This window comes from Dendrobates tinctorius, unplaced genomic scaffold (genome assembly GCF_039654945.1).
Source record: "Dendrobates tinctorius isolate UK_male_01 unplaced genomic scaffold, ASM3965494v1 ptg000068l, whole genome shotgun sequence".
Classification (NCBI taxonomy): Eukaryota; Metazoa; Chordata; class Amphibia; order Anura; family Dendrobatidae; genus Dendrobates; species Dendrobates tinctorius.
In genome coordinates, this window is record NW_027361736.1 from 3,624,708 (window position 1) to 3,650,903 (window position 26,196).

Consider the following 26,196-nt stretch of genomic DNA (forward strand, 5'->3'; position numbering starts at 1 on the left):
CAGCATGACCCATCTTGCCCGCAGCCTATGGTCCATGCGGACAGCCTGGATCATAGCGTCCTCCAAAGAATCTGGTGGAGGATGAAGGGCTAGGGCATCTTTCAAACGTTCGGACAGGCCTCTACAGAACAAACTCCGGAGGGCAGCATCATCCCAGGATACCTCCGCTGCCCAGCGTCTGAACTCAGAGCAGAATCATTCAGCAGAGTGCCTCCCCTGTGTCACACTCATCAACATATCCTCTGCCAGACGCACTCTATCAGGCTCATCATAAATGTGCCCCAGAGCCTCAAAGAACAAATTCACAGACATACGTTCAGGAGCAGAGGAAGAGAGAGCGAAAGCCCATGCCTGTGGAGCCCCCTGAAGTAGGGAAATGACGACCCCACCCTCTGGAACTCATCCCCGGAGGAGCGGGGCCTCAGAGAAAAAAAAAGCTTGCATCCTTCTCTGAACGACCTGAACTCCCTTTTATCCCCTGAGAAAGGGTCTGGCAATTTGACCGGAGATTCGGGGGATGCCAATGACACATCTCTATCCCCAGCACTAGAAGCCCCTGCAGTGACAGCCCCCTGCACAGTATCCACCAACTGTTGCTGGGTATGGGCCATCGTGCGCTGTTCCACATTAAGTTTGTGGAACATTTGGGTCAGGTGCTTGACCTGATCAGTCAAAGCTTGTATGGGATCCATGAGGATAACACACTATTTTTTTTTCTCTTCAGAGGAAAAAAACCCTGAAATGGTCAGCTATAATGTCAGGAACACCGCACTGCACTTGCTCACTGAGCCAGTGCGCGTGTCCTGAGTACAAACACTGTGCACAAAGATACCTGCAGAGCGGGGTCTCAGTGGTGATGATGCATGCTCCAAGCTCACAGGACCTGAGGCACGTGACTGCTGGGGGCATGGCCTAAGCTCCACACACCCAGGAGCTGCAGGGAAACTCCTATAAAGGTAACTACAGGGCAATGTTACCAAGGGGCATAGACAGAGACAGAAACCAGATCAAGCCAGGTCAAAGCATGAGATAGCAATACAGTACCAAAGGGTTAGGCAGAATGGATAGTCAGGATGTAGCAATAGATCAGAAAACCAGAACCGGCAGTAGACGGTACAATAGGGACAAACTGTAACGGAGTAACGATAGCCAAGCCAGGGGGTCAAAACCAGAAAAGACAATAGTACCAAAACGAGAGACGGAGTACAGAGTGAGGGAACGGACCGGGTCATACACGGGAAGCAAACAAGCAACGCAGAATACACGCACACCAGGGGTCAGACACACCAGAACAACAGTATAGCTGACAGAGAACCCTGGTAAAGAGTGAGTATAAATACCCCTCCCAGATCCAGAAAGAGGCCATGAACACTTAACCTTGTGAGTGCAGGGCAAGAACCCTGTTCAAACCATGACACCAGCTAGTGGGAGTTCAGAGACAAGACAGCCTTCCATCCTGCAGGGGCCAGTGAAACAGCTGCCATCCAGCTAGTGGGAACTCAGAGAAAGGACAGCCTTCCATCCTGCAGGGGCCAGTGAAATAGCGGCCATCCAGCTAGTGGAATTCAGGGAAAGGACAGCCTTTCATCCAGCTTGCAGGAACTAGTGAAACTGCAGCCATCACCTTGTGAGATTCAAGTCAACAGCTACACAGAGACTAATACAGCTACAGCAATCTATCCACAGTCAAGCATTCCTCCAAGACACCATGTCCCACAAATCATACGGGACAAAATCTGTTACATCTGTTTCTTCAAAGACTATCTCCTTCAGCAGCACGGTCGCCATTGCACGTGCAAATGCTGAAGCCGCCAAAATGCTAGCAAGCTATGCTGAAGAAGAGATGCAACTTAAATTAGAGAAGGCACGCATGGATGCTGCCTTAGAGAGCCTAGCAGTAAAAAGAGAAGCTGCCGAAGCCCTAGCTGAAGCAGAATCATTAGAAGCTGCGCACAACCCTGAGCTGCGTAGCCGAAGCAGTACGTCAAGTCTGAAGTTGCCACTGCAAGATTTGCCACAACGCACATCTCAGTATGTTAATGAACTTCCTGATCCAAACTATAACCAAGAACACGACATCTCCAGTGAAGCGAGTGAGAGTCATCATGAAGCTCAGCTCCAGGAAAACGTGGAGCAAAACAACTCTGCTAATGACCACCTTGCCCCTCGCCAGGTAACCAACGTGAATCACCTTATTGACACACCGCACGTCAGACTGAAGCAATATGACACCAGCTGGTGCCAACCTGAGGATACTAACAGGTATGAACACACCTCACATCACTATCAGGTTGACCTATCACCAGTATACTCTGCTGACAACCGGTTCACAACAGAATTTGCTAAGTTCTTCATACGACGTGATCTGGTTGCCAAGGGTCTCATGAAATTCACTGACCACGCTGAAGGTTACAGAGCTTGGAAAGTTTCCTTCCAAAATGTCACTAGAGACTTGGGGCTACAACACAGGGAAGAGATAAAGCTCTTAGTCAAATACCTAGGAGAAGAGTCAGTCAAACACGCAGTAAGGATCAGAGACATTAATATAAATCACCCTGAGATCGACCTCAAAGAGGTCTGGAAGAGGCTGGAGGAGTGTTATGGCTCAGCAGAGGTAATAGAGAGAGCCTTGTTAAAAAGAATTGATGACTTTCCTAAAATATCTAACAAAGGTCTCCAGAAACTTAGAGAACTAAGTGACCTGCTAATGTCCTAGTTGCCAAATGTGAAGGTGACCTACAAGGACTTGCATTCCTTGACACAGCCAAAGGTGCTAACCCTATAGTCCTAAAGTTGCCCTACAATCTACAGGAGAGGTGGCTCACACATGGTTCCACGTACAAATACAAACACAGTGTTCAATTCCCTCCCTTCTCCGTTTTTGTAGACTTTATACATGAACATACGTCAATCAGAAATGATCCCAGCTTTGATTTTTCAATGTCATATGCCACACTGTCACCAGCTGCAAACCCACGCAGAACATCTGTGGCATTGCACAAGACTTATGTTTCTTCTCCAAGTTCCAATTACAGGTCTGCTGGCCGCTCTCAATCAGAGACAAAGGTACAGGACCCTGACAAGCAGTGCCTACTCCATCAGAAGCCTCATCCTCTCCTGAAATGCAGAGCCTTCAGTGGAAAATCTATGCCAGATTGCAGAAACTTCCTGAAAGAGAATGCTATCTGCTACAAGTGCTGCTCATCCACAACTCATCTCACCAAGGAATGCAAGGTCAGTGTAAATGCTCAGAGTGTGGCACCACAGATCATAACACTGCTCTACACCCTGGCCCAGCTCCATGGAGTGCAAAAAACATACCAGCTGACAGTGAGCATGGCGGGGAGGAAAGGAGCACTGATGCAGCTACGCCAGAGATGACTTCACAATGTACTGAAGTCTGTAAAGGGACAATAGACAGTAGGTCCTGTTCAAAGATACAGTATGCCTCGTCAGAGAGTACCCAAAGGGCCATAGAGACAAAGCTGTAAGACTGTATGCTATCTTGGATGATCAAAGTAATCAATCCTTGGCTAGATCAACATTCTTTGACCTATTCATCATCAAAGGGCCAAGCACCCCCTACTCATTAAAGACACGTGCGGGTACTGTGACAACAGCAGGCAGGAAAGCTACAGACTACCAAATTGAGTCCTTAGACGGACGATTCTGCCTACCACTACCTACAATCATCGAGTACATGAAACAAGAGGTGATTATAGGGAGAAAAATGGGAAGCGCAAGCTTCTAAGTGTAGTAGTTAGTTTCCAAAGGTATATACTCAGTGTGAATACACTCACCTATTTGGTGTCTTGAGATACTGCATGTAGATCCAATCCCTGGATCACTCCATTTCTCTTTCCATTCAGTTTGCTGCAAAGATCTAGGAACTACTGAGAGCACTGGACAGCGCTTTCATAGGTTATAAAACTTTGAATGTTTTTCCCAGCAATATGCGCTCCTGAAGGATGATGATGCTTGACATTAAACCTGAGGAAGACTCTAAGGCCGGGGTCACACTAGAGAGGAATACGGACGAGTGAGAGGCGTTAAAAGCACGCATTACACACGGACAAATGATTCTCTATGGGGCAGCTCCCAACAGCCGTATATTTTTCGTCTGTATTCTACGGTCCGTGCCAATCGCAGCATGCTGCGATTGTCAGCGTACTACGCCCATAGTACGCCAATGCAAGTCTATGGGTGTGCTAAAAATACGCATTACACACGGACCAGAAGTGTGACTTGCGAGAAATACGCACCCAGTGTCCTTTAGAAAAGCCGTCAACTCAGTGCGCGATACAGTAAAATCACACTGACAGGTTTTATAACACAAACGAAAGAATAGATATAGACACATAGAATACATACATATATAAGTATATATATGTCATTGAGACACATATATATATATATATATATATACACTCACTGGCCACTTTATTAGGTACACCTGTCCAACTGTGTGTTAAGACTTAATTTCTAATCAGCCAATCACATGGCGGCAACTCAGTGCATTTAGGCATGTAGACATGGTCAAGACAATCTCCTGCAGTTCAAACCGAGCATCAGTATGGGGAAGAAAGGTGATTTGAGTGCCTTTGAACGTGGCATGATTGTTGGTGCTAGAAGGGCTGGTCTGAGTATTTCAGAAACTGCTGATCTACTGGGATTTTCACGCACAACCATCTCTAGGGTTTACAGAGAATGGTCCGAAAAAGAAAAAAAATCCAGTGAGCGGCAGTTCTGTGGCCGGAAATGCCTTGTTGATGCCAGAGGTCAGAGGAGAATGGGCAGACTGGTTCGAGCTGATAGAAAGGCAACAGTGACTCAAATTGCCACCCGTTACAACCAAGGTAGGCAGAAGAGCATCTCTGAACGCACAGTGCGTCGAACTTTGAGGCAGATGGGCTACAGCAGCAGAAGACCACACCGGGTACCACTCCTCTCAGCTAAGAACAGGAAACTGAGGCTACAATTTGCACAAGCTCATCGAAATTGGACAGTAGAAGATTGGAAAAACGTTGCCTGGTCTGATGAGTCTCGATTTCTGCTGCGACATTCGGATGGTAGGGTCAGAATTTGGCGTAAACAACATGAAAGCATGGATCCATCCTGCCTTGTATCAACGGTTCAGGCTGGTGGTGGTGGTGTCATGGTGTGGGGAATTTTTTCTTGGCACTCTTTGGGCCCCTTGGTACCAATTGAGCATCGTTGCAACGCCACAGCCTACCTGAGTATTGTTGCTGACCATGTCCATCCCTTTATGACCACAATGTACCCAACATCTGATGGCTACTTTCAGCAGGATAATGCGCCATGTCATAAAGCTCGAATCATCTCAGATTGGTTTCTTGAACATGACAATGAGTTCACTGTACTCAAATGGCCTCCTCAGTCACCAGATCTCAATCCAATAGAGCATCTTTGGGATTTGGTGGAACGGGAGATTCGCATCAGGGATGTGCAGCCGACAAATCTGCGCCAACTGTGTGATGCCATCATGTCAATATGGTCCAAAATCTCTGAGGAATGCTTCCAGCACCTTGTTGAATCTCTGCCACGAAGAATTGAGGCAGTTCTGAAGGCAAAAGGGGGTCCAACCCGTTACTAGCATGGTGTACCTAATAAAGTGGCCAGTGAGTGTATATTTCACAGAGTTCTTCATAGCAGAATAGCCGCTAATTCAATTGCCGGCTTTTGTGAAATCATTCCCCAACCCGACATGAAATGACACATGGTTTACATACAGTAAGCCATTTAATTTCATGTTTTGTTTTGTATGTCTTTCATTAGTAATTAGATGAGGGCTGATGTGTAAAATTTGGGAGCTGTAGGTGTTAATTTAAGGGGTTAATTCGTTGTAAAAAAATGTGTGGGCTCCCGCATTGACAAATTACCGCGGGAGCCCACACATTTTTTTTACAACGAATTATCCCCTTAAATTAACACCTACACCTCCCAAATTTTACACATCAACCCTCATCTAATTACTAATGAAAGACATACAAAACATGAAATGAAATGGTTTACTGTATGTAAACCATGTGTCATTTCATGTCGGGTTGGGGAATGATTTCACAAAAGCCGGCAATTGAATTAGCGGCTATTCTGCTATGAAGAACTCTGTGAAATATAAATATGTGTCTCAATGACATAGAATACATATATATATACACATGTCATTGAGACACATGTCATTGTGTCTAAATCTATTCTTTCTTTTGTGTTATAGAACCTGTCATAGAGCTCCATTATATGTCCATTTTGCAAGCCGGCGAGAAAATCTCAGCATACGGATGGCATACGGATTACATACGGATGCTTACATGCGCAAAATACACGACCACACCTTGCTTACGGATGACATACGGAGCACTATTTAGGGGTCATTCATCTGTATTACGCCTGTAAACTACGGACCGTATTTTGCGTCGGTTAGTGTGACCCCGGCCTTAGAAGTCAAAACCGGTTGTATTCTAGTTTGAATTAAAAATAAAAATCATCCTTGAATCTCAATATCAAGTTCCATCATCATCCTTCAGGAGCGCATATTGCTGGGAAAAACATTCACCAAGTACAATCATCAAATATAATCAGATCCCAGACAACAGATCTGAAATACCTACGCCGGATGTGGCAATCCATCACGCTCACTTAAAACGCATAGCACACCTTATATTGGAACTCGACCATCAGGCTCAGATAATACTGCTGTTGGGAAGAAATATCCACAGGTCCATAAAGTGAGATGTCATATCAATGGACTCCACAATGCTCCCTATGCCCAAAAGCTAGACCTAGGATGGGTCATAATAGGAAACGTATGCTTGGGACACATGCACGCCCCATCTTCTGTGACAAGCATGTTAACAAATACATTGGAGAAAGGACGCCCATCTCTGTTTCAACCTTGCAACAACGAGTTCCATGTCAAGGAACTACCACACAGCATCCAACTGCCCAATCATTTAATAGACTTTACTCATGACAGCAGTATGGTGTCAGGAAGCTATGAGGATCAGTTGGGGTGCACAGTCTTCCAAAGAACTAAGCAAGACAACCAAGTAGCAATATTGGCAGAGGACAAGTTGTTCTTAGAGGTAATGGACAAGGGACTTGTAAAAGATGAGACCAACAGCTCGGTCGCACCTCTTCCCTTCAGAACCCACAGACCACGTCTACCAAACAACAGAAATCAGGCATTAAAACGTTTCTCCTCTCTTAAATATAATCTACAAAGGAAACCAGAGATGAGAGATCACTTTTTCTCCTTCATGTCATAGATTTTTGAGAACTGCCATGCAGAACTAGCTCCCACTCTCAAAGGCCTCTTTCACACATCAGGTTTTCGCCGTCAGGCGCGATCCGGCACTTTTGACAAAAACCGGATCCGGCGAAATGCAATGCTGGATCCGGTTTCCCCCCCCATTGACTTGCATTAGCACTGGATCGTGCCGGATGGCCATGCGTTTCATCCGGTTTTCGCCGGATCCGGCAATGTGTCGCAATCCGGCGTCTGGAAAAAACAGCTACTGTAACGTTTTTGTCTCCGGCGAAAAAGCCGGACATGCCGGATCCGGCGTGTCCGGCTTTTTCACACAATGAAAGCCTATGAGCGCCGCAATGCGCCGGATCCGTTTTTTTGGGGCTGAGCATGCTCAGTAGCTCTGCCCACAAGACACATATATAAAAGCATGACAGTGGGACCCTCAGCCACACCCAACATGCCACCCAAGACAGCAACCAGGCGCAGGAGAAGGCAGGAGACCACTGCAGCAGCCCCATCAGCACCACCACCACCCCAAATGGAGCAGCATGCTGAACAACGGGAGGGGAGTCCAGCAGCAGATGAGAGACGGTAATTATCAAATCCCTGATTCCTCCAAACTAGGGCCATGGAATATCAAGATATTCATTGGCCCTTTGTTTCTCTTTATTCAACAGCCGCCCAAGAGATGCAGCAGCAGCAGCAGTGGCAGCACTTGCAGCAGCAGCACCACCCACAGGCATGGAGTCTGGCCAGCAGGAAGACAGCACATCTTCTTCTGGGAGCCCTCCCTCGCATCGTCAGCGTTTGACGGTAAGTTTTTATTTCCAAAATCCATCATCTCTGTAATATATGTCTATTTATTGCCTTTTATTTCAAAACAGGAATCACAAGCTGAATAGGAGCTCCCAGAAGAAGAAGGAAGGGGTGGACAGACACCTGGAGTGGGCTCACAATTGGTAAGTTTTTTGCATCAAACGCAGAAACACAACATCACACTACACACAACACATAGAAAACAATGTTCTGCAGACCACACACAGCAAACAAATGCCTACATCCAAACACATAAATTTTTTTCTTTTCTTCTCTAGTCTTCCCAATCTGGTGCTAGGCCAAGAGGTCCTCGCAGTGCCTCCCAGGGTCGTCGGCGACAGCAACGCGGCGGTCACCAGCGTGTAAGTATAATATTTAAGTGAAATTTTGGTACACTTTTTATTTCATGTCTTAAGTGTGGTGACTAATTTTGCTATTTTTCTCTTTTACTTTAACAGCCATCACAGTGTGCTCCCGACTCAGACGGTGAGGATGGAGGAATTGATGTGGACCACCTCATCGATCTCGTCATAGAAAGGGAGCCGCTATGGAATATGGCTGACCGTCGCCATGCTGACCTGATCGTTACCCGACGACTCTGGGAGGAAATCTGTTCGCTCCTTGTGGACCGCTGGGAGGACCTCGATGCTCGGGCCCAGATTAAAGAGCGTAAGTATATACAGTACCGGTTGCTTGATGTAAACCAGTGTTTCCCGAACTCCAGTCCTCGTGGTCCCCACGGATCATGTGTTCAGGATTTCTATTTACTATGGAAATCCTGAAAACATGACCCCTGGGGACCACGAGGACTGGAGTTTGGGAAACACTGATGTTGTATACTAACCACTTTGTCCTTTCTCGTTTCAGGGGACAGAATTGTGAAGCAGTGGCGGTCTGTGAGGGATCGTTTCAAGAAGGAGTTCAATAAAGAGATGCGGGCCCCGAGTGGATCTGGAGGACGCAGGAGCAAGTACAAGTACGCACGAGCCCTGTCGTTCCTCCGGGATACAATGATCACCAGAAGGTAAATATTACACACCACATGTGAAAAAAAATGTTTAGATGTAACAATTTTTTTTCAGCCAGGGCCATGCCATGTCACTATTTTAATTGTTTTTTTTTCTCTTTATTCCACAGCACGGTGAGCAGCACTCGGGAGCTTGCACGATTGGACCCTTCTGAGGCGATCCCTGAGGAGACCGGCACCGAGGAACACTTCGACCTCCCCGGTACATCTGCACCTTCCCAGCCTTCCCACACATTCGACCCATCTGTCCCATCCACCAGCACAGGAGCATCGTGGCCGCCTACATTACATGAAGCTGCTGGTGAGGAGATCGCTTTCCCTTTACCCCACCCTTCTGCCCCTGCCACCTCTAGTACACCTGCGGGTACTGGGCGGCAGCGGCAGAGGGGTCAGGAAAAGACTTATGCACCAGAGTTCTTGTATCTGAATGCATCTTTCCAGAACTGTCTAAAAGTCTTGTCAGAGCAAATCTCCGCAGGCTTTCAGCAGATCAACTCCAGCATTCTGGAGGTGAAGACACTTCTGCAAACCATGCATTCAGAAGCAAGATCTTCGCCAAACCACACCTTTTTCAGGTCTGTTGTGGAGCGCATGGAAACGCTCTCTCCTACCCAGCAGATGCATGTAATGCATTCATGCCACGGTGCTCTCCAGCACGTTACCTCCCAACCTCCTCCTCCCACCCCAGTAGTTCCTCCACCTGCACCCCCTCCAGCCACTTTCCATCCTCCCCCTCCTATTACATACCAGCCACCTCCCCAGTACCAGCAACCTCCCCAGTACCAGCAACCTCCCCAGTACCAGACATCTCCCCACTTCCAGCAACCTGCCCCGTACCAAACTCCTTCCCCGTACCAAACTCCTTCCCCATACAACTTGCCATCAAGATCATCTGCTCCTACAGTCCCTGTCCAACCCTCCACTCCACCGCCCACCACCTCTTCTGCCTCCCACATGTCCACCCATTCTGTAGCTTTTTCCACACCTTCACCTCTAACTGTTCCTTCCCCACCACGATCCCAGTCCTCTCTCCACACTCCCAGTGTCGAAGTGTCCCGCAGCCCCTCCAGCAGTATTTCCACCCCACACTACACAGATTTATAATGTGTGTTTTTTAATAAAAATGGTCATTTGGTTTAAAACATTTATTAAAAAAGTTTTTTTCACTTTAAAATCATTTTAAAAAAAAAAAATATTTTAAATAAAAGTTAAATTATCGTTTTACAATGGTTGTCTGTCATTTCTTTCTGCGGCGAACTATGTTTAAAAAAAAGGTTAAATACGGGGTATTTCAAAGGTAAAAAGGTATTCAAAACCAGGTATATAACTATGGATACATTTTAGCTTTTTGCCACAGTTGTGTTCCTGGTTGTATTTGAAGCAAAGTATTTCACCTAAAAAGTTGTGTTTATTGTTGGTGATTTCCTAACAATGTACACAACTTTTGTTAAAAGGTGAAATACTTTGCATAAAACACAACCAGGTACACACCTGTGGCCTAAAGGTAAAAATAGTAAGACCATGACAAGATAGCCAACTTTGGTTGGCAAAGGTATATACTGTTGGTACAGAAGGTACACAAGTTTAGTTAAGGGCACAAATCTTTCACACTCTGTCATCCTGCCAGTGTACTCTGCCTTGAGGTGACATAAAGTATAGTGCAAAATTGTCCCTCATTACTGAAACCGTCAAAGAACTTCTAGTGGTAATGTCATGGTAATCTTGCAAGGTGGTTTCTTCAGAGGTGTCCTCAATGGAAATGGGTTCCTTGCAGATAACAAAATTGTGGAGTACCACGCAAGCTTTGATCACCTCGTCCACAGTTTCTGTCTTGAGGTTGATCGCAGTCAATAGGACCCGCCATTTGGCTGTCAGAATACCAAAGGTACATTCAACCATTCTTCTTGCTCTTGTGAGGCGGTAATTAAAAATGCGTTTTGTTCTTGACAATCCTCTGCTACCGTACGGTTTCAAAAGGTGTTCTGACAGCTGGAAGGCTTCATCCCCTACACAGACAAATGGCATAGGTGGACCAGATGTTTGCGGCAGCGGTCTAGGGGGTGGGAACTGGAAGGTGTTTCCATACAGTTTACGCCCCATGGCAGACAGTTTGAAAACTTGAGTCATTGGAGCGGCCATAGGCCCCAATATCAACAGCAATAAATTTGTATTCCGCGTCAGCGATGGCCATGAGGACAATTGAAAAATATTTCTTGTAATTGAAATATTCCGATCCTGATCCGGCTGGCTTTACAATGCGGATATGTTTCCCGTCCACAGCGCCCAAGCAGTTCGGAAACTGACATATCTGTTGAAACTTTTCTGAAATTTCAATCCACCTCTCAGTTGCAAGAAATCTGTGGGGAATTAAAAAACAATCAATTAGTTTAAAATCACAGCATTACATACCAAAACTCAGCTATAACACTTGGAGATACAAACTACCACCAACAAGATTGCAGTGAAAGTGTGCTCTGATGCAAGCATATCCAATAAATGTGGCTTACCTTAAAGTCAGCATCAGACGCTCTGCGGGTGAAACAGAGAAGCGGCAATAGGTGTCCGATTTTCTTATGAGGTGTGCAAAGCGCTCCACCAAGTAATCAAAATTCTCCATTTTCATCCGAACATATCCAAAAAATGTATCCGGGTTTCGTCTAAGGTCCATGCAGAGTGTAGAATAGACCCCACGCATCATTCTCTTGGCTGTGATGGGGTGGATCCACAAACGTCGTCTACGATGCCTGATGCGCTGCTGTCTCGCTCTCTCCTTCTCCAGAACAATCACCCTCAAACGATTCGCCTCCGCTGTAAAATCCGCCAAATTCTTCAAAATATTTCCAATCACAACATCCATCTTCGCCAGTAACTTGCTCTTCTCTCCAACCTGCACTTTCTCCTCTACAACCTGTCAAAGAAGGGCTGTAGGAACACGCTATATATAGTTTTTCAGTAGCCAATCCCGCTCGGAAGGCTACAAGGGGCGATTTTAAAAACCGGATCCTGCGTAATCCGTCGAAAAACGGATCGAAAACCGGATGAACCGGATGAGACGGATCCGGTTTTGTCTGTCAAGAGCAAGACGATCCGGCAGAAAAACGGATCCGTCACATCCGGTTTTACGAAACATTTGTCGGATCCGGCGCTCCGGCACGACGCCGGATCGCGCCTGATGCCGAAAACCTGATGTGTGAAAGTAGCCAAAGACTCTGAAGAATGCTGGTTCCTACCCATGTTTGGAGTATACCACCATAAGAAACCGCACCAAATTAGAGTGGTGTTTGACTCCAGTGCTAAGTTTGATGATGTCTCCCTGAATGATGCTCTACTGACAGGACCAGACCTCAATAACAAACTGCTGGGAGTACTTATGCGCTTCCGTAAGGATTCCTTTGCTTTCATTGCTGACATCCAGCAAATGTTCCATTGTTTCCTTGTGTGAGAGAGAGACAGGAACTTCCTAAGATTCTTCTGGTACGGAGACAATGATCCTACTAAAGAGGTCACAGAGTATCGCATGAGAGTGCACATCTTTGGCAATAGTCCTTCTCCTGCAGTCACCATTTATGGACTCAAAAGGTCAACTCAAGAAGGAGAAACAGAATACGGATCAGATGTCAGACAATTCATAGAAAAAGACTTATTTTGATGACTGTCTGAAAGCCATGCCTTCAAATGAGACTGCCATCAGTCTTCTCGGGAGAGCCCAAGAGATACTTGCTTGCTCTAATGTCAGGCTGCGTAAAATAGCCTCAAACAGCCAAGAACTCATGAAAGCATTCCATTCACAAGACTTGTGTAACGGTCTCAAAGACCTGGACCTGGGGTCAGACCCCACACCAATGCAACGCAGCCTCGGGCTTCTCTGGAATCTAAAGTCAGACACTTTTACCTTTCAGATCAGCCAGGAAGAAAAGCCTTTCACTCGCAGAGGTGTCCTGTCTAGCATCAACAGCCTGTACGATCCCTTGGGTTTTGCAGCTCCTGTTACTGTACAAGGCAAAGCTTTACTACGAGACTTAACTAAGGAAGCATATGACTGGGATGCACCTCTGCCACCTAAGAGAATCCAGTGGGAAGTATAGAAAAACTCTTTAGCAGTGCATTCTGGTAAGCTTTTGCAGTGCATTCTGGTAAGGCTGCAATGCATCCTGGTAGCCTTTTGCAAAGGATTATGGTATTTCCCTCCAGTCCACCATTTTCCTTCTGCCTGCATTCAGGAAGCATCTCATTTCTCTTCTCCCCTTGTGATAGCATCGCTGTTTCATCGTGCGAATATACCATCACATTCAATAAAGCACAGATTCAACCTACAGTCTCCTTATTGGACCCCGGTATAGCGGTTTAGCTGCCTGTATAAGCTACTTGAATTCTGTTTCATTTAGTGAGGACAGAACACTGCAGTTGAACCAAACTTATCAAATAACATGAAACACTATCAGAAATCTGCCATGTTTTATGGGGAACCAGTCAGAAAAAAGTAAATACATGCAGCCATAGTGTTAATCTGCAGGTACGTAACATGTAGACAAGTGCAGCCATCTAACTGGAAGTGCAACATCAGGGGAAACATGCTGAAAGCAGGGGGAGTGATTATAGCTCGCTGACTGATCGCTGCCTCCTGCACGGCACACATGCTGCAGAGCGGGGGAGTGATTACAGCTTGCTGGCTGATCACTGCCTCCTGCACCACACACATGCTGCAGAGCGGGGAGGGGGGTGATTGCAGCTCGCTGACTGATCACTGCCTCCTGGACCGCACACATGCTGCATAGCAGTAGGAGTGATTACAGCTCACTGACTGATCACTGCCTCCTGCACCGCACACATGCTGAAGAGCGGCGGGGGGGTGATTGCAGCTCGCTGACTGATTGCTGCCTCCTGCACCGCACACATGCTGCAGAGCAGGGGGGGTGATTACAGCTCACCTCGCTGACTGGTCACTGCCTCATGCACCGCACACATGCTGCAGAGCAGGGGGGTGATTACAGCTTCCTGCCTGATCACTGCCTCCTGCAGCGCACACATGCTGCAGAGCAGGAGGATTGATTACAGCTCGCTGACTGATTGCTCACTGACTGATGACTGCCTCCTGCACCGCACACATGCTGAAGAGCGGGAGGAGTGATTACGGCTCACTGACTGATCACTGTCTCCTGCACCGCCCACATGCTGCAGAGCTGGGGGAGTGATTACAGCTCACTGACTGATCACTGCCTTGTAAGAAGTTAAGCCAGGACAGAGTCAGCGGTTCCCTGTGCTCTTTGGGGCTGGAACTATTAGGACTGTCACCACTGCTGCCAAGGGACGATTCATCTGCGTGGGGAGGACTTTTGCACTGGGCAGCAGGGGGCTTGGGAGAGATAAAAGGGGCTGAGCGCTGGAACAGGGGAGATTTGGCGGGAAGGCGGCAGGAGAACAAGGAGAAGGTTGACTCCCCACTGCTCCGACTGCGAACGCCGCATCCTCTAGTTCACTGCAGATTGACTTACCAACAGAGTATGTCCTGACTGAGCTGTCCCTGGATGTTCCTGTACCGGTCAGGTCATTCTCACTCCCAGTCAAAAATAATTTTACTTGCCCTGTTCATAGCTAGTTTGTTAGAGGCTTGCACTCTTCTGTGGCCTGCGAGCTGCTCATGTTCTGCGCCATCCCAGAGGAATCAACAAAAGAGACTGTTTCTACATTCCAACATACTCAAGCCATGCGAGTCCAGATACATCGGCACGATCGGGAAACAGTGCATTTCGTTCCTCCCTAACAGAGCCAGAGACATTGTCCACGATCTATGACACCAGCGGCAGATATTCGAGCCTCTCACCAACAAGAACTTCAAGTGATAAGTTTTTTTTTAAACCAGTTATTTTTATTTAGGTTTCAAAAGATTTTAAACAATAAACAGTGGATATCAATATACATGTAACAATTCACATATCTTGTAATAATACAATCAAAGCCATCCCCCCCCTCCCCCAATACTCCTTGTGCCGGGTATACTTGAGAGTCTTAGCAATCATATCACCACCATCCAGGCGGACCATATTTTTTCGAAAGTTCTTTCACCATGCCTTCGCCTGTAAATGCTTTCCTCTAAATGCATTACCGTACGTGTCTGAGCAATAAATTCCCTCCTAGTGGGGGGTTCCGAATCCTTCCATTTTCGTGCTATTAGTTTGCGTGCCACATACAGCAACCTCGCTACTGCCACTTTGTAATGTTCTGAGACAGGTATCCCATCCACCTCCCCCAAAACACACAGCACTGGATTCCTGTACATGCATAAGGTCTCTCAATTTTGTTGATAACGACCAGCCAGTATGCCACCAGCCGCGGACACGACCATAGCATGTGTAACAGTTCGGCCTGGTCTGTGCCACATCTAGGGCAGCTAGAGTCTCCCCTCAAGCCCGCCTTGAATAGGACCAGCGGTGTTTTGTATGTTCTATGTATTACATATAATTGGGAGAGCTGTGCCTGCTCGCTTAGAGAGATCTTCGGGACATATTCAAGAATAGCCTCCCATTGTTCTGTTGTGAGGGTACCCACCTCCCTTTCCCATTTACTCTTTGCAGTGAGGTGATTGTCCCCCAGATAGGAGTGTAGTAGATCATGATATATGCTCGATATAACTCCCCTCATCCCTCCCTTCATACACACAAAGTCTAGTACAATGTCGCCCTGAACCGTCATGGCTCCCAATCTACACTGTGCCTATATGTCGAAGCATATAGTATTGAAACCCCCATATCGAAGGCAAATCAAATTCCTCTCTCAATGTCTCAAAGGTCTTCAGGTCCGTTCCACTCTGCAGCTGGCACACATATCTCACTCCTTTTGCCTTCCAATTGCCCATTTGACGCAGCTTATTAAGTTCCGGCAGATGCTCATTGTCCCACACCGGTGAGTACCTAGTCAGCTCATCCACCCCTCTGATCCTTTTAATGGTGTCCCATACCTTCTGAATCATGCCTATGGTAGGATATGGTGCTCCCTATTTCTTAAAGGTACCATCCTCTAGACCCTGGATAAGTGGGCGTCTCCCCGTCACATGTACCAGCACCCGGTGAGCTGCTCCTCCACAATTGAGCTCTCTCCATCCCCTGACATGCTGGCCCTGTACTGCCAAGAAATAGACCCATGGATTTGGTGCGGCCAGTCCTCCCTCTTCCTTTCCTTTTTGCAGAGTTCCAAATTTAATCCGTGCCTGCTTCTTGCCCCATATCAAGGATCTGCAGATAGAATCAATGCCCCGAAACCGTTTTTTTGGTAGCCATATCGGCGAATTGTGCAAAACGTACATTAGTTGTGGCATAAGGACCATCTTAATCAGGTTAGTTCTACCCGTTACAGTTAAAGCCAATTTGCACCATGCACCTATTTTCCCTTTAAATTTCTCTAGCAGAGGAACCAAATTTAGACCCGTGAATCGGGACAGTGGAAGAGCTACCCATATCCCTAGGTATTTAAACTGTGAAACTAGCTGGAGTTGTTTCCCCCTCTCATCTATCTCCTCCGCTTCTATTGCTCTATCCACAGCCATGACATAAGACTTGTGCCAATTTATCTCCAGTCCCGAAATGCTCCCAAATTGTTTAATTACATCCATCGCGCACCCCAGTGTCTCTCCTGCACTTTCCAAAAACAACAGGATGTCGTCGGCATACAATGATATTTTTTCTTCCAGCTTCCCAAATTTAAATCCGACCACTCCCCTCTCAGCTCTGATCTTGGCCGCCAGGGGCTCCACTGCCACCGCGAACAATAGCGGGGACAGCGGACACCCCTGCCTTGTGCCCCTATGCAAGTCAAACATCCCGGACTGTTCTCCATTCACCTTAACTACCGCCTTTGGGGATGAGTACAATAACTTCACCCAGGCCATGAACGTGGGGCCGAATCCCATCAGTTCCATGATTTTCCATAAGTATTGCCATTCCACGCTATCAAATGCTTTTCTAGCGTCCAATGACATCACTATTCTCCTGCCACCATTATCAGCAGGCAGTTGCATATTAAGAAATAATCTTCTTAAGTTAACAGCCGTGGAGCGGTTAGGCATAAAGCCCGACTGGTCCTCATGTATAATGGTATGCGCAACCCCGGTGAGCCGGGTGGCCAGGATCTTAGCGAGTATTTTGACATCCGTTGTCAACAACGAAATGGGCCTGTACGACTCCGCATCCATGGGATCTTTTCCCTCCTTCGGCAGAACCACTATCACCGCTTCCTCCATTGATCTCGGCAGTGCCCCCATCACTAAAGCCTCATCAAACACAGATTTCAATTTCGGAGCCAGCAGTTCCACTAACTCCCTGTACACCTCCCCAGGTAGACCATCAGCTCCCGGTGATTTGTTATTGGGCATAGACAGTATTGCACATTCCACCTCCTCCACACTGACAGGTTCTTCCAACCTCAACCTATCTTCCTCAGACAATTTAGGTAGTGAAATGCCTTCCAAAAAATTCTCCACATCCCCCTCTGTGTCCCGTGCTCTCGAAGTGTACAGTGCCATGTAATATGCCTTGAAGACCTCCAGTATGTCCTTTGTGTCTGTCAGAGTCGCCCCTGTTTGATCTCTCAGTTTATACACCCTGGAAGACTCCCTCTGTGCCGCAGATATCACCGCCAACAAGTGACCCACTCTCTCTCCTTCTTCAAAGAATTGGGCTTGCTGAAATGCCCTTTTCCTCTCAGCTTGCATCATGTGCAGTTTATCAACTGCCTCCTGAGCCAATTTTAATCTATTGTGAGCTTCACTCGTTGGCGCCAAAATCATGTCTGCCTCCGCTCTTGTCAGGTCATCCTTTATTTGTTGATCTGCCAATTTAGTTTTGGTCTTACACCTCGCAATCTCACTTACAAAAAGTCCCCTCATAAACGCCTTCATGGCATCCCATACCATTGTGGCCTCAGTACTCCCTTCGTTCATTTGGAAGAAGTGCTCTAACTCTTTGGTTATGCCACCCATGTCCACCACTTTAAGCCACGTCGGGTGAAGACGCCAACCTCCCCTCTGACCCTGAGCAGATCTCACCAGAAGCGTGACCACCATAGGACCATGATCCGAGAGAGTCCTCTGTAAGTATTCCACCTCCCCCACCATCCCGTCCATAGCAGTATCCCCCAAAGCCAGGTCAATCCTCAACAGTGCTCCATGTGTTGCCGAATGACATGAAAAAGTCCTCTTACCCTCATTTCGTACTCTCCACAGATCTACCAGCCCAAGTTCCCCTACATACTTGCCAAAGGCAGTCATCCTGTCCTGTCCAGCTTCCGTACCTGCCGGTCGTACTTTATCCCAATAATCATTCATAGTGTTGTTAACATCTCCCATAATCAACAATGGAGTCTCCCCCATCTGCCCGTCAGTTCCAGTACTGCTTGTAGTTTCTTTTTAGAGTAAAGGTGCTGTCACACTTAGCGATGTACCAGCGATCCCGACCAGCGATATGACGCGGTCAGGATCGCTGGTGCATCGCTAAGTGGTCGCTAGTGAGCTGCCACACAGGCAGATCTCACTAGCGACATCGCTGGGGACGGGGATCGCTACTTACCTGTCACACTAGGCGATCCTGCGTCCTCCCGCCCGGCTCCACGCGTCGCTCGTCTTCACAGCAGGAAGCGCCGCAGGAAGCTGTCGACGAGAAACAGTCCTGAACGTTCTCGCGCGATCAGCGATAACCAGCGGGGGAGCCGGTCGGAGGTAAGTATCAGACATAGCGATATCGCTAGCAATATCGCTATAACGTCACTAGTTATAGCGATATTGCTAGCGATATCTCTTAGTGTGACATGCCCTTTAGGTGGAGGGATATATAAAGCCACTAAAATCATTTTGTGTCCGAACAATCTGCAAGCAATCCATACATACTGCCCTTCACTGTCTACATGCACTTCCAGCTCTTCATAATGTGTGTTTTTGTGTATTAGGACTGACACCCCCCTGGAGTACGAGGAATAAGTAGAATGATATGTCTTTAGCATCCAGTCTCTTGACAACCAGTGCATAGTGTCCCTAGTGAGATGTGTCTCCTGCAAGCATGCGATCATAGGTTCACAGGATTTGATATGATTCAGAACAGCCGCCCTCTTAACCGTATCAGATATACCACGTACATTCCAACTTAACATCCGAACAGTACGGTTACTCATTGTGCATTAGAAAGAACAATCCATCATCATCAAGTAACATCATTACATTGTAGTCCCAATCATACCTGGTCAAACAGCATGAAAAACCCCATCTCCCTACAAATCCGCCCCACCCACCTCCCCCATCCCTCTCCGCTTCCCCTCCCCCCACCCTTCCCCTTTTGCAGTTGTCACTCTCTCCCCAACGTGAGAGTGGGAGCTCAAAGAACCTGAGCAACTTCTCAGTATTCCGCACTTCAACATGCGTCGTGTCCCCCTCCATTATTGTCAACAGTATGCATAGTCCCGAACCATTAGTCAAACAATTAACCATAATACGTAGATCCCAGTGGGGAGTTCTCCCCCCTCCTCTGCGCTCCTATTTCGCAGAGTAAAGCAGCGCCACAACCCTGTCCAGTGATCAGTCTAGCAGGGTCATGTGGTCATATTGCCATTATCTTCTCTCAAATTGCTCCGGTTGTGCTCCAACCATGAAGCAGCCTCAACCGGTGACGGGAAAAAAAAAGACCTTTCCAAAAGCTTCCACTCTTAATTTAGCAGGATAAATTGTAGAGTATTTCAAATGCAAAGAGCGGAGCTGTTTCTTCACTTCGCCATACCGCAGTCGCAACTTTTGCACCTCGGCTGAGTAATCCGGGTTTATTTCGATTCGTTTGCCCTCCAGGTTAAGATCTGTCAACTTTCCAGCCTTTCGTAAGATAGTGTCCCTGTCTCTGCAATTCAGGATTCTGGCTAGCATCGTGCGAGGTCCATCTCCCGGCACTGGGGGTCTCATGGGTACGCGATGGGCATGCTCCACCGCAAACACTCTCGACAAGTTATCAGCACCAAACTTGTCCAGCAGCCAGGTTTCAATAAAGGCTGTGGGGTCAGCACTCTCAGCTCTCTCAGGGATGCCCACAATGCGCAAATTGTTCCTACGTGACCGGTTTTCCAGGTCATCATTTTTATTGGCTACTACCGTGATCCTCTGAGTGTGCTGTTGTTGTGTCTTTTGCACTGAGGTCAAGTGATCTTCTGTTACACCAACTCTGTCCTCCACCTCAGTTAATCTGGCTGTAACTTTCTGCATAGATGTTTTTATGCCTCCCATTTCTTCTTTCAGGCAATTCACCTGTTTTGTCAGAGCAGTTAAAGCAGTCTTGCAGTATAAGACAGCTTGGAATACATCCCGCAGGGTGGGCTCTGCTACATCTGCACTTTCAGCTGACTGCACATTGTCACCATCCCCCTCTTCCTCCTGCTCCAGCTCTGCATTCAGCACAAGCATCTCCTCATCGTCTTCCTCCTCATCTCTGTGCTTCTCACTCCCTCCATTTCCTTCTTCATCTGTCTCCATGCCCCTCACATACCTGTTCAGCCGGGCTGAGACTTCCAGCCTCTGTGCATAGGCTGTGTTTCTTCTTCCCGCCTCCTCCTCTCTCTCAGCACCATCTTTGACTGAGGCACTGCTGCAGGCTCCGGCATCTTTCTGCCTTTTGCGGCCCATGTCTGTCTCTCTGAGTCTGGCAGAAGCTCGCCCCTGACTCCTGGGACCTTCAGACATCTGATCCTGGTAAAGGAATTAGCTGGTTCGGGCTCTGTGCAGGATAATTGAGGCTAATGGTGGCAGAGAAGCACAGCCACCCGACTTCTCACATCAAGAGCTAGGCCCCGCCCCTTCAAGTGATAAGTTACCTCTTTCGTACACCCCTTCCCCCCAAATATCATGTTTTTGTGCAAATTCTGTTGTTGCGCTCAGTGTTCCGGTGCCATTTCTTTGTTGATTTCACCTCCCTGTGCGGAGTATCCCTTGTACGTCAATAACCTGTTTAAGTAAATTCTGTTAACTCCTTCTTTGCCTCCGGCCCTTCACTGCATCCAGCGAACTTCACTCCCAGTACCTTTACAGCCTCCTGCACCGCTCACATGCTGCAGAGCGGGAGGTGTGATTACAGCTCACTGACTGATCGCTGTCTCCTGCACCACCCTGATTTATAGCTAATGGCTGCAGTGATATCACTTCATGGTAATTACCTGCAGATTACGACTATGGCTGAAGTCAAATGCAGTTTATTTTTTTTCTTTGCTTACAGGTTCGTTGCCTAATCTAAATTTGCTCTCTGAATTGGACATTATTATTAAATACTGTATGTTCCATTGAGTCAGAACTGTGCAATTTCTCTTTTATATCTTTTATTGGCTTATATGGTTGGATCATGTTGGTTGTTCAGGGAATTCTGAGAACAATAATCCACTGTGACCATCAGATCTATGGGATATTTACCCTGTAAAAGCATGGCCTCCACATGACAGCCTGTTAATTCACTGTTGCATTTTGGCAATTAGAAACCTACTGCTGCCTTTCACTGTCTTTACAACTGTAGGGAAATGTGGCATTGCCTGCTGACCATTCAGTTGAATATTGTCCCATGTGATGCATGGGTGGTCTACACCAGAGTGCTGCAGGGTCTACACTGAGATTAGGATAAAGTCTCCTGCAGCAATTAACATGTGGATAAGTGTAGGGTTAGGACTTGCTGGGCATTTCCTGTAGACATACTGTAGTCACAACAGCCCCCCTCTCCAGATTTCCCCATCTCACACATGTGATCTGGCCAATTACAGAATGTCAGGAAATATGATGTAAGTCTTATTGTTCAATCACACATACAGAGCTCTGCTACATCTCCTTGGTTTTGTGAATGACATACTCCAGCAACGATCCCCCTTCACAAGCTGCAGCCCCCTTCCTCTCCCCTGCATGCAGCTGTGTAACTTGAGACCCTAGTGTGCCTCAGAGCAGTTTGAGAAAAACTGGTTGAGCGCAGTTCTGGAATCACATGGCTCTTTGTCTAGTACAGTGTTCATTTAAAGATCAAATATAATAGCACCGATTATTCATATATACAAGAAACCTATATTGGTGAGATGTACATCATTAGAGCTATTCACCATAGCATTTTTGGATCCCCTCGCTCACTAGGAATTGAGAAACGGGTGTCTGCATCCCCGTAATTACTAGAGATATGATGTTTAGTCTCGAATGGAAGATAATTTTGTAAGCAGACATATAATACGTCTGTCGTCCCTCTACGTGTTTCCCCCCCAAGAGTTATGACCAATGGAAGGTCTTTCATAACTTTCCAAAGGGGGCGTATCCAGCCAAAAGGTGAGGTCAGCACAGGTAAAGTCCCTAAGTTTATGGGCTAGCTATAAAGCAGGGACAGCCATTTTCCAGGTTGTTTAGACCTGGGGGAGACCGCATATACCATCCATGCTGTGGACTGAATCTGTGCCTTTGGGAACCCCTCCCCCATCTCCACTTGTCATGTCATTGTCTGATCACTGTAAGTTCATACCTTAATCAATTTTTATTTTATAATTGTTGTATATTTTGTATCTGTCTCTCTTTGTAACATCTTTTATATTTTTGTAAACACTGCCTATTGTTTTTTGGAATAAAATCTATAAAACTTTACTAGCTTTGTTCTCCTTTCTCTAAACGTACCCCCCACGTCCTCCGTGCTAAAGCTATGGTGGGTTGGCTCCTGACCCGATATTTATGTTAATATCAGAACTAGGAGCTGGTGGCAGCAAAGTGTGTTATGGGGTATTTGGTAGATTTTGGCAGGGACTGAACAGATTTTTATGTGTATTCCTGACTGGGAATATACATACCGCCCCTCACTGCAGAGTGCCAATAGCCAGTACACAGCAAGGTAGCGCTTCTGGCGACTACTTATCCTAGGTGTAGTTCCCTGACTGACCTGAGGGTAAGGGGGGCGCCAGAGAGATGCAAGTTCCAGAACAGGAACTGGAAGGTGGGATATAATAAATCCCTGACAAACTGGGGGCAACCAGACACCCCGGATTCATGACACAGAAGAAGACAATTAGCGAGAAACAGGAGGAAATAATCTCACATTTTAAGTGGTAATAGCGTTGTGTTGCCAAAGTGCATGAAATTCCTAACTTCTCTACATACATAGATAAGTAGATTTGCTTTGTGCATTCACCATCTACTCTACCATGCGACATCTGGTAGTTATGCATGTGGGAGAAAGCAGCTGCTCTATTCCTGGAAGGAAGGGGATTTGAGATCTGTTATTTATTGGGTTGTCTGCAACCAGCATGGCATGTGATATCCCGAGGTGATGCAGCATAGGAAGCATACCGTAAGAAACGATCTGCGCTGCGTGTGACTTCTTACCCTGGGAATGTAGGTCTTTCTTTCCTACCTCCCTCTCATGTCTTCTCCAGGCTGTCAGGACCCCGTAGCATCAGGTAGTCTTGGCTGCTTGTGTGCATGAGCTGCGGCTCTTTTGTCTGCCTGCACAATGTGTGCCCGAGATTGTGAATTGTGGCACCGTCTGATTTTAGGATTTCTAGAAAAATACATGAATGATCTAAAGCAAGGTTGATTCTTTTCAGTAAATGCACAGTATAATTGACATGAGCCTGGATTGCTGCACCATTGTTCTGATAATCTTACGCTGCCTGGTTTTAATATTTTCAGTTGTTTTATGTGATTGTTAGAGCTTGTGCGTGAGTAATGAGGGGGGCTTCGGGTAATTACAGAAGGTTAGATACCGACCCCCTCTGGTGTGTCCCCTCTAATTCACAGCCTGCAGCATTCTCTCATCCCACCCTTGCACTGTCCGTCTCTTTCTTTTTTTTTTGGAACATAACCTGCAGAGAGGTTTAATTAGCTTGTGAGACATTGTATAAACTAATGCGGATGTTAATCTTATCGTGTGTATGCATGGCAGTATTATAAGCGTATGTAATAAGCAGCAGTCTTGTGAATGCAATTTTAATTATTTAGTAAGTTGAGACAATGCCTGCACCCATTACCGAACCACTTGTAAAAACAAGCAACTAATCTCTTATTAAAAACATCTCCATTCTCAAGATGGAGGGGATTCTTAATTCTATCGCTGACTGCTTGTTACCTGTGTTACTAGTCACATTAGTGAATGGCCTGTTTCCTAGGTACAGAGCATACGCTGACTAATTTGCTATACAGCATTGCTGTAAAACGTTATCATTGGAAGCAAACGATGGAGTTATGTTTTTATATGAGAGATTACTTTTCATCCAATAAAGTTTTGAAAGTGTAAATTTTGGTATTATGTATTTTTTTTCTTTTTAACCCTTTCATGACCCAGCCTATTTTGACCTTAATGAGGTAATAACTCAGGAACGCTTCAACGGATCCTAGCGATTCTGAGATTGTTTTTTGTGACATATTGGGCTTCATGCTAGTGGTAAATTTAGGTCAATAATGTTTGCATTTATTGTGAAAAAAACAGAAATTTGGCTGATGTCTACTTTACATCAGCACAATTTTGGAAACAAAAATTTTTTTTGTTAGGAAGTTATAAGGGTTAAAAGTTGACCAGCGATTTCTCATTTTTACAACAAAATTTACAAATCCATTTTTTTTTAGGGACCACCTCACATTTGAAGTCACTTTGAGGGGTCTATAGGGCAGAAAATACCCAAAAGTGACACCATTCTAAAAACTGCACCCCTCAAGCTACTCAAAACTACATTCAAGAAGATTATTAACCCTTCAGGTGCTTCACAGCAACTAAAGCAATGTGGAAGGAAAAAATGAACATTTTAATTTTTCCAACTTAAATTTTCTTTTAGCATCAATTTTTTCATTTTCACATCGGTAACAGGATAAAATGGATCCTAAAATTTGTTGGGCAATTTCTCCTGAGTACATCGATATCTCATATGTGGTTATAAACTACTGTTTGGGCGCACGGCAGGGCCCGGAAGGGAAGGAGCACCATTTGACTTTTTGAATGGGAAATATGATGGAATATTTAGCGGTTGCCATGTCGAGTTTGGAGAGTCCCTGTGTGCCTAAAGATTGGAGCTCCCCCACAAGTGACCCCATTTTGGAAACTAGACCCCCCAAGGAACTTATCTAGATGCATAGTGAGCACTTTGAACCCCCAGGTGCTTCACAAATTGATCTGTAAAAAAAAAAGAACTTTTTTTTCACAAAAATTTTCTTTTAGCCTCAGTTTTTTCATTTTCACATGGGCAACAGGATAAAATGGATCCTAAAATTTGTTGCGCAATTTCTCCTGAGTACACCGATACCTCATATGTGGTCATAAACCACTGTTTGAGTGCACGGCAGGGCCTGGAAGGGAAGGAGCACCATTTGACTTTTTGAATGGAAAATTAGCTCCAATCGTTAGCGGACACCATGTCGTGTTTGGAGAGCCCCTGTGTACCTAAACATTGGAGCTCCCCCACAAGTGACCACATTTTGGAAACTAGACCCTACAAGGAACTTATCTAGATGTGTGGTGAGCACTTTGAACCCACAAGTGCTTCACAGAAGTTTATAACGCAGAGCAGTGAAAATAAAAAATCATTTTTTTCCCTCAAAAATGATATTTTAGCCCGCTATTTTTTATTTTCACAAGGCGAACAGGAGAAATTGGACCACAAAAGTTGTTGTGCAATTTGTCCTGAGTACGCAGGTACCCCATATGGGGGGGGAAACCACTGTTTGGGCGCATGGGAGAGGTCAGAAGGGAAGGAGCGCGATTTTGGAATGCAGATTGATGGAATGTTCTGCGGGCATCATGTTACGTTTGCAGAGTCCCTGATGTGCCTAAACAGTAGAAACCCCCCACAAGTGACCCCATTTTGGAAACTAGATCCACCAAGGAGCTTATCTAGATATATAGTGAGCACTTTGAACCCCCAAGTGCTTCACAGAAGTTTATAAACCCAGAGCCATGAAAATAAAAAAATATTTTTTTTTCCTCAAAAATGATTTTTTAGCCGGCTATTTTTTATTTTCACAAGGGTAACAGGATAAATTGGACCCCTAAAGTTGTTGTTCAGTTTGTCCTGTGTACGCTGGTATCCCATATGTGGGGGGGAACCACTGTTTGGGCGCACGGCAGGGCTC

At 46.2% G+C, this 26,196-nt stretch overlaps 2 protein-coding genes across 4 annotated transcripts in view; both read left to right on the forward strand.

Annotated features, from left to right (window-relative positions):
• The window catches only part of KAT6B (lysine acetyltransferase 6B), a 695,781-nt gene that overhangs the window by 433,406 nt on the left and 236,179 nt on the right, over nucleotides 1-26,196 (forward strand). The window lies entirely within an intron of this gene.
• LOC141095170 (uncharacterized) lies at nucleotides 8,960-10,466 on the forward strand. The gene is made up of 2 exons (XM_073581052.1): nucleotides 8,960-9,110; nucleotides 9,224-10,466. Exons 1-2 carry the CDS (start codon nucleotides 9,019-9,021, stop codon nucleotides 10,215-10,217), a joined length of 1,086 nt encoding a protein of 361 aa, XP_073437153.1. The 5' UTR covers nucleotides 8,960-9,018; the 3' UTR covers nucleotides 10,218-10,466.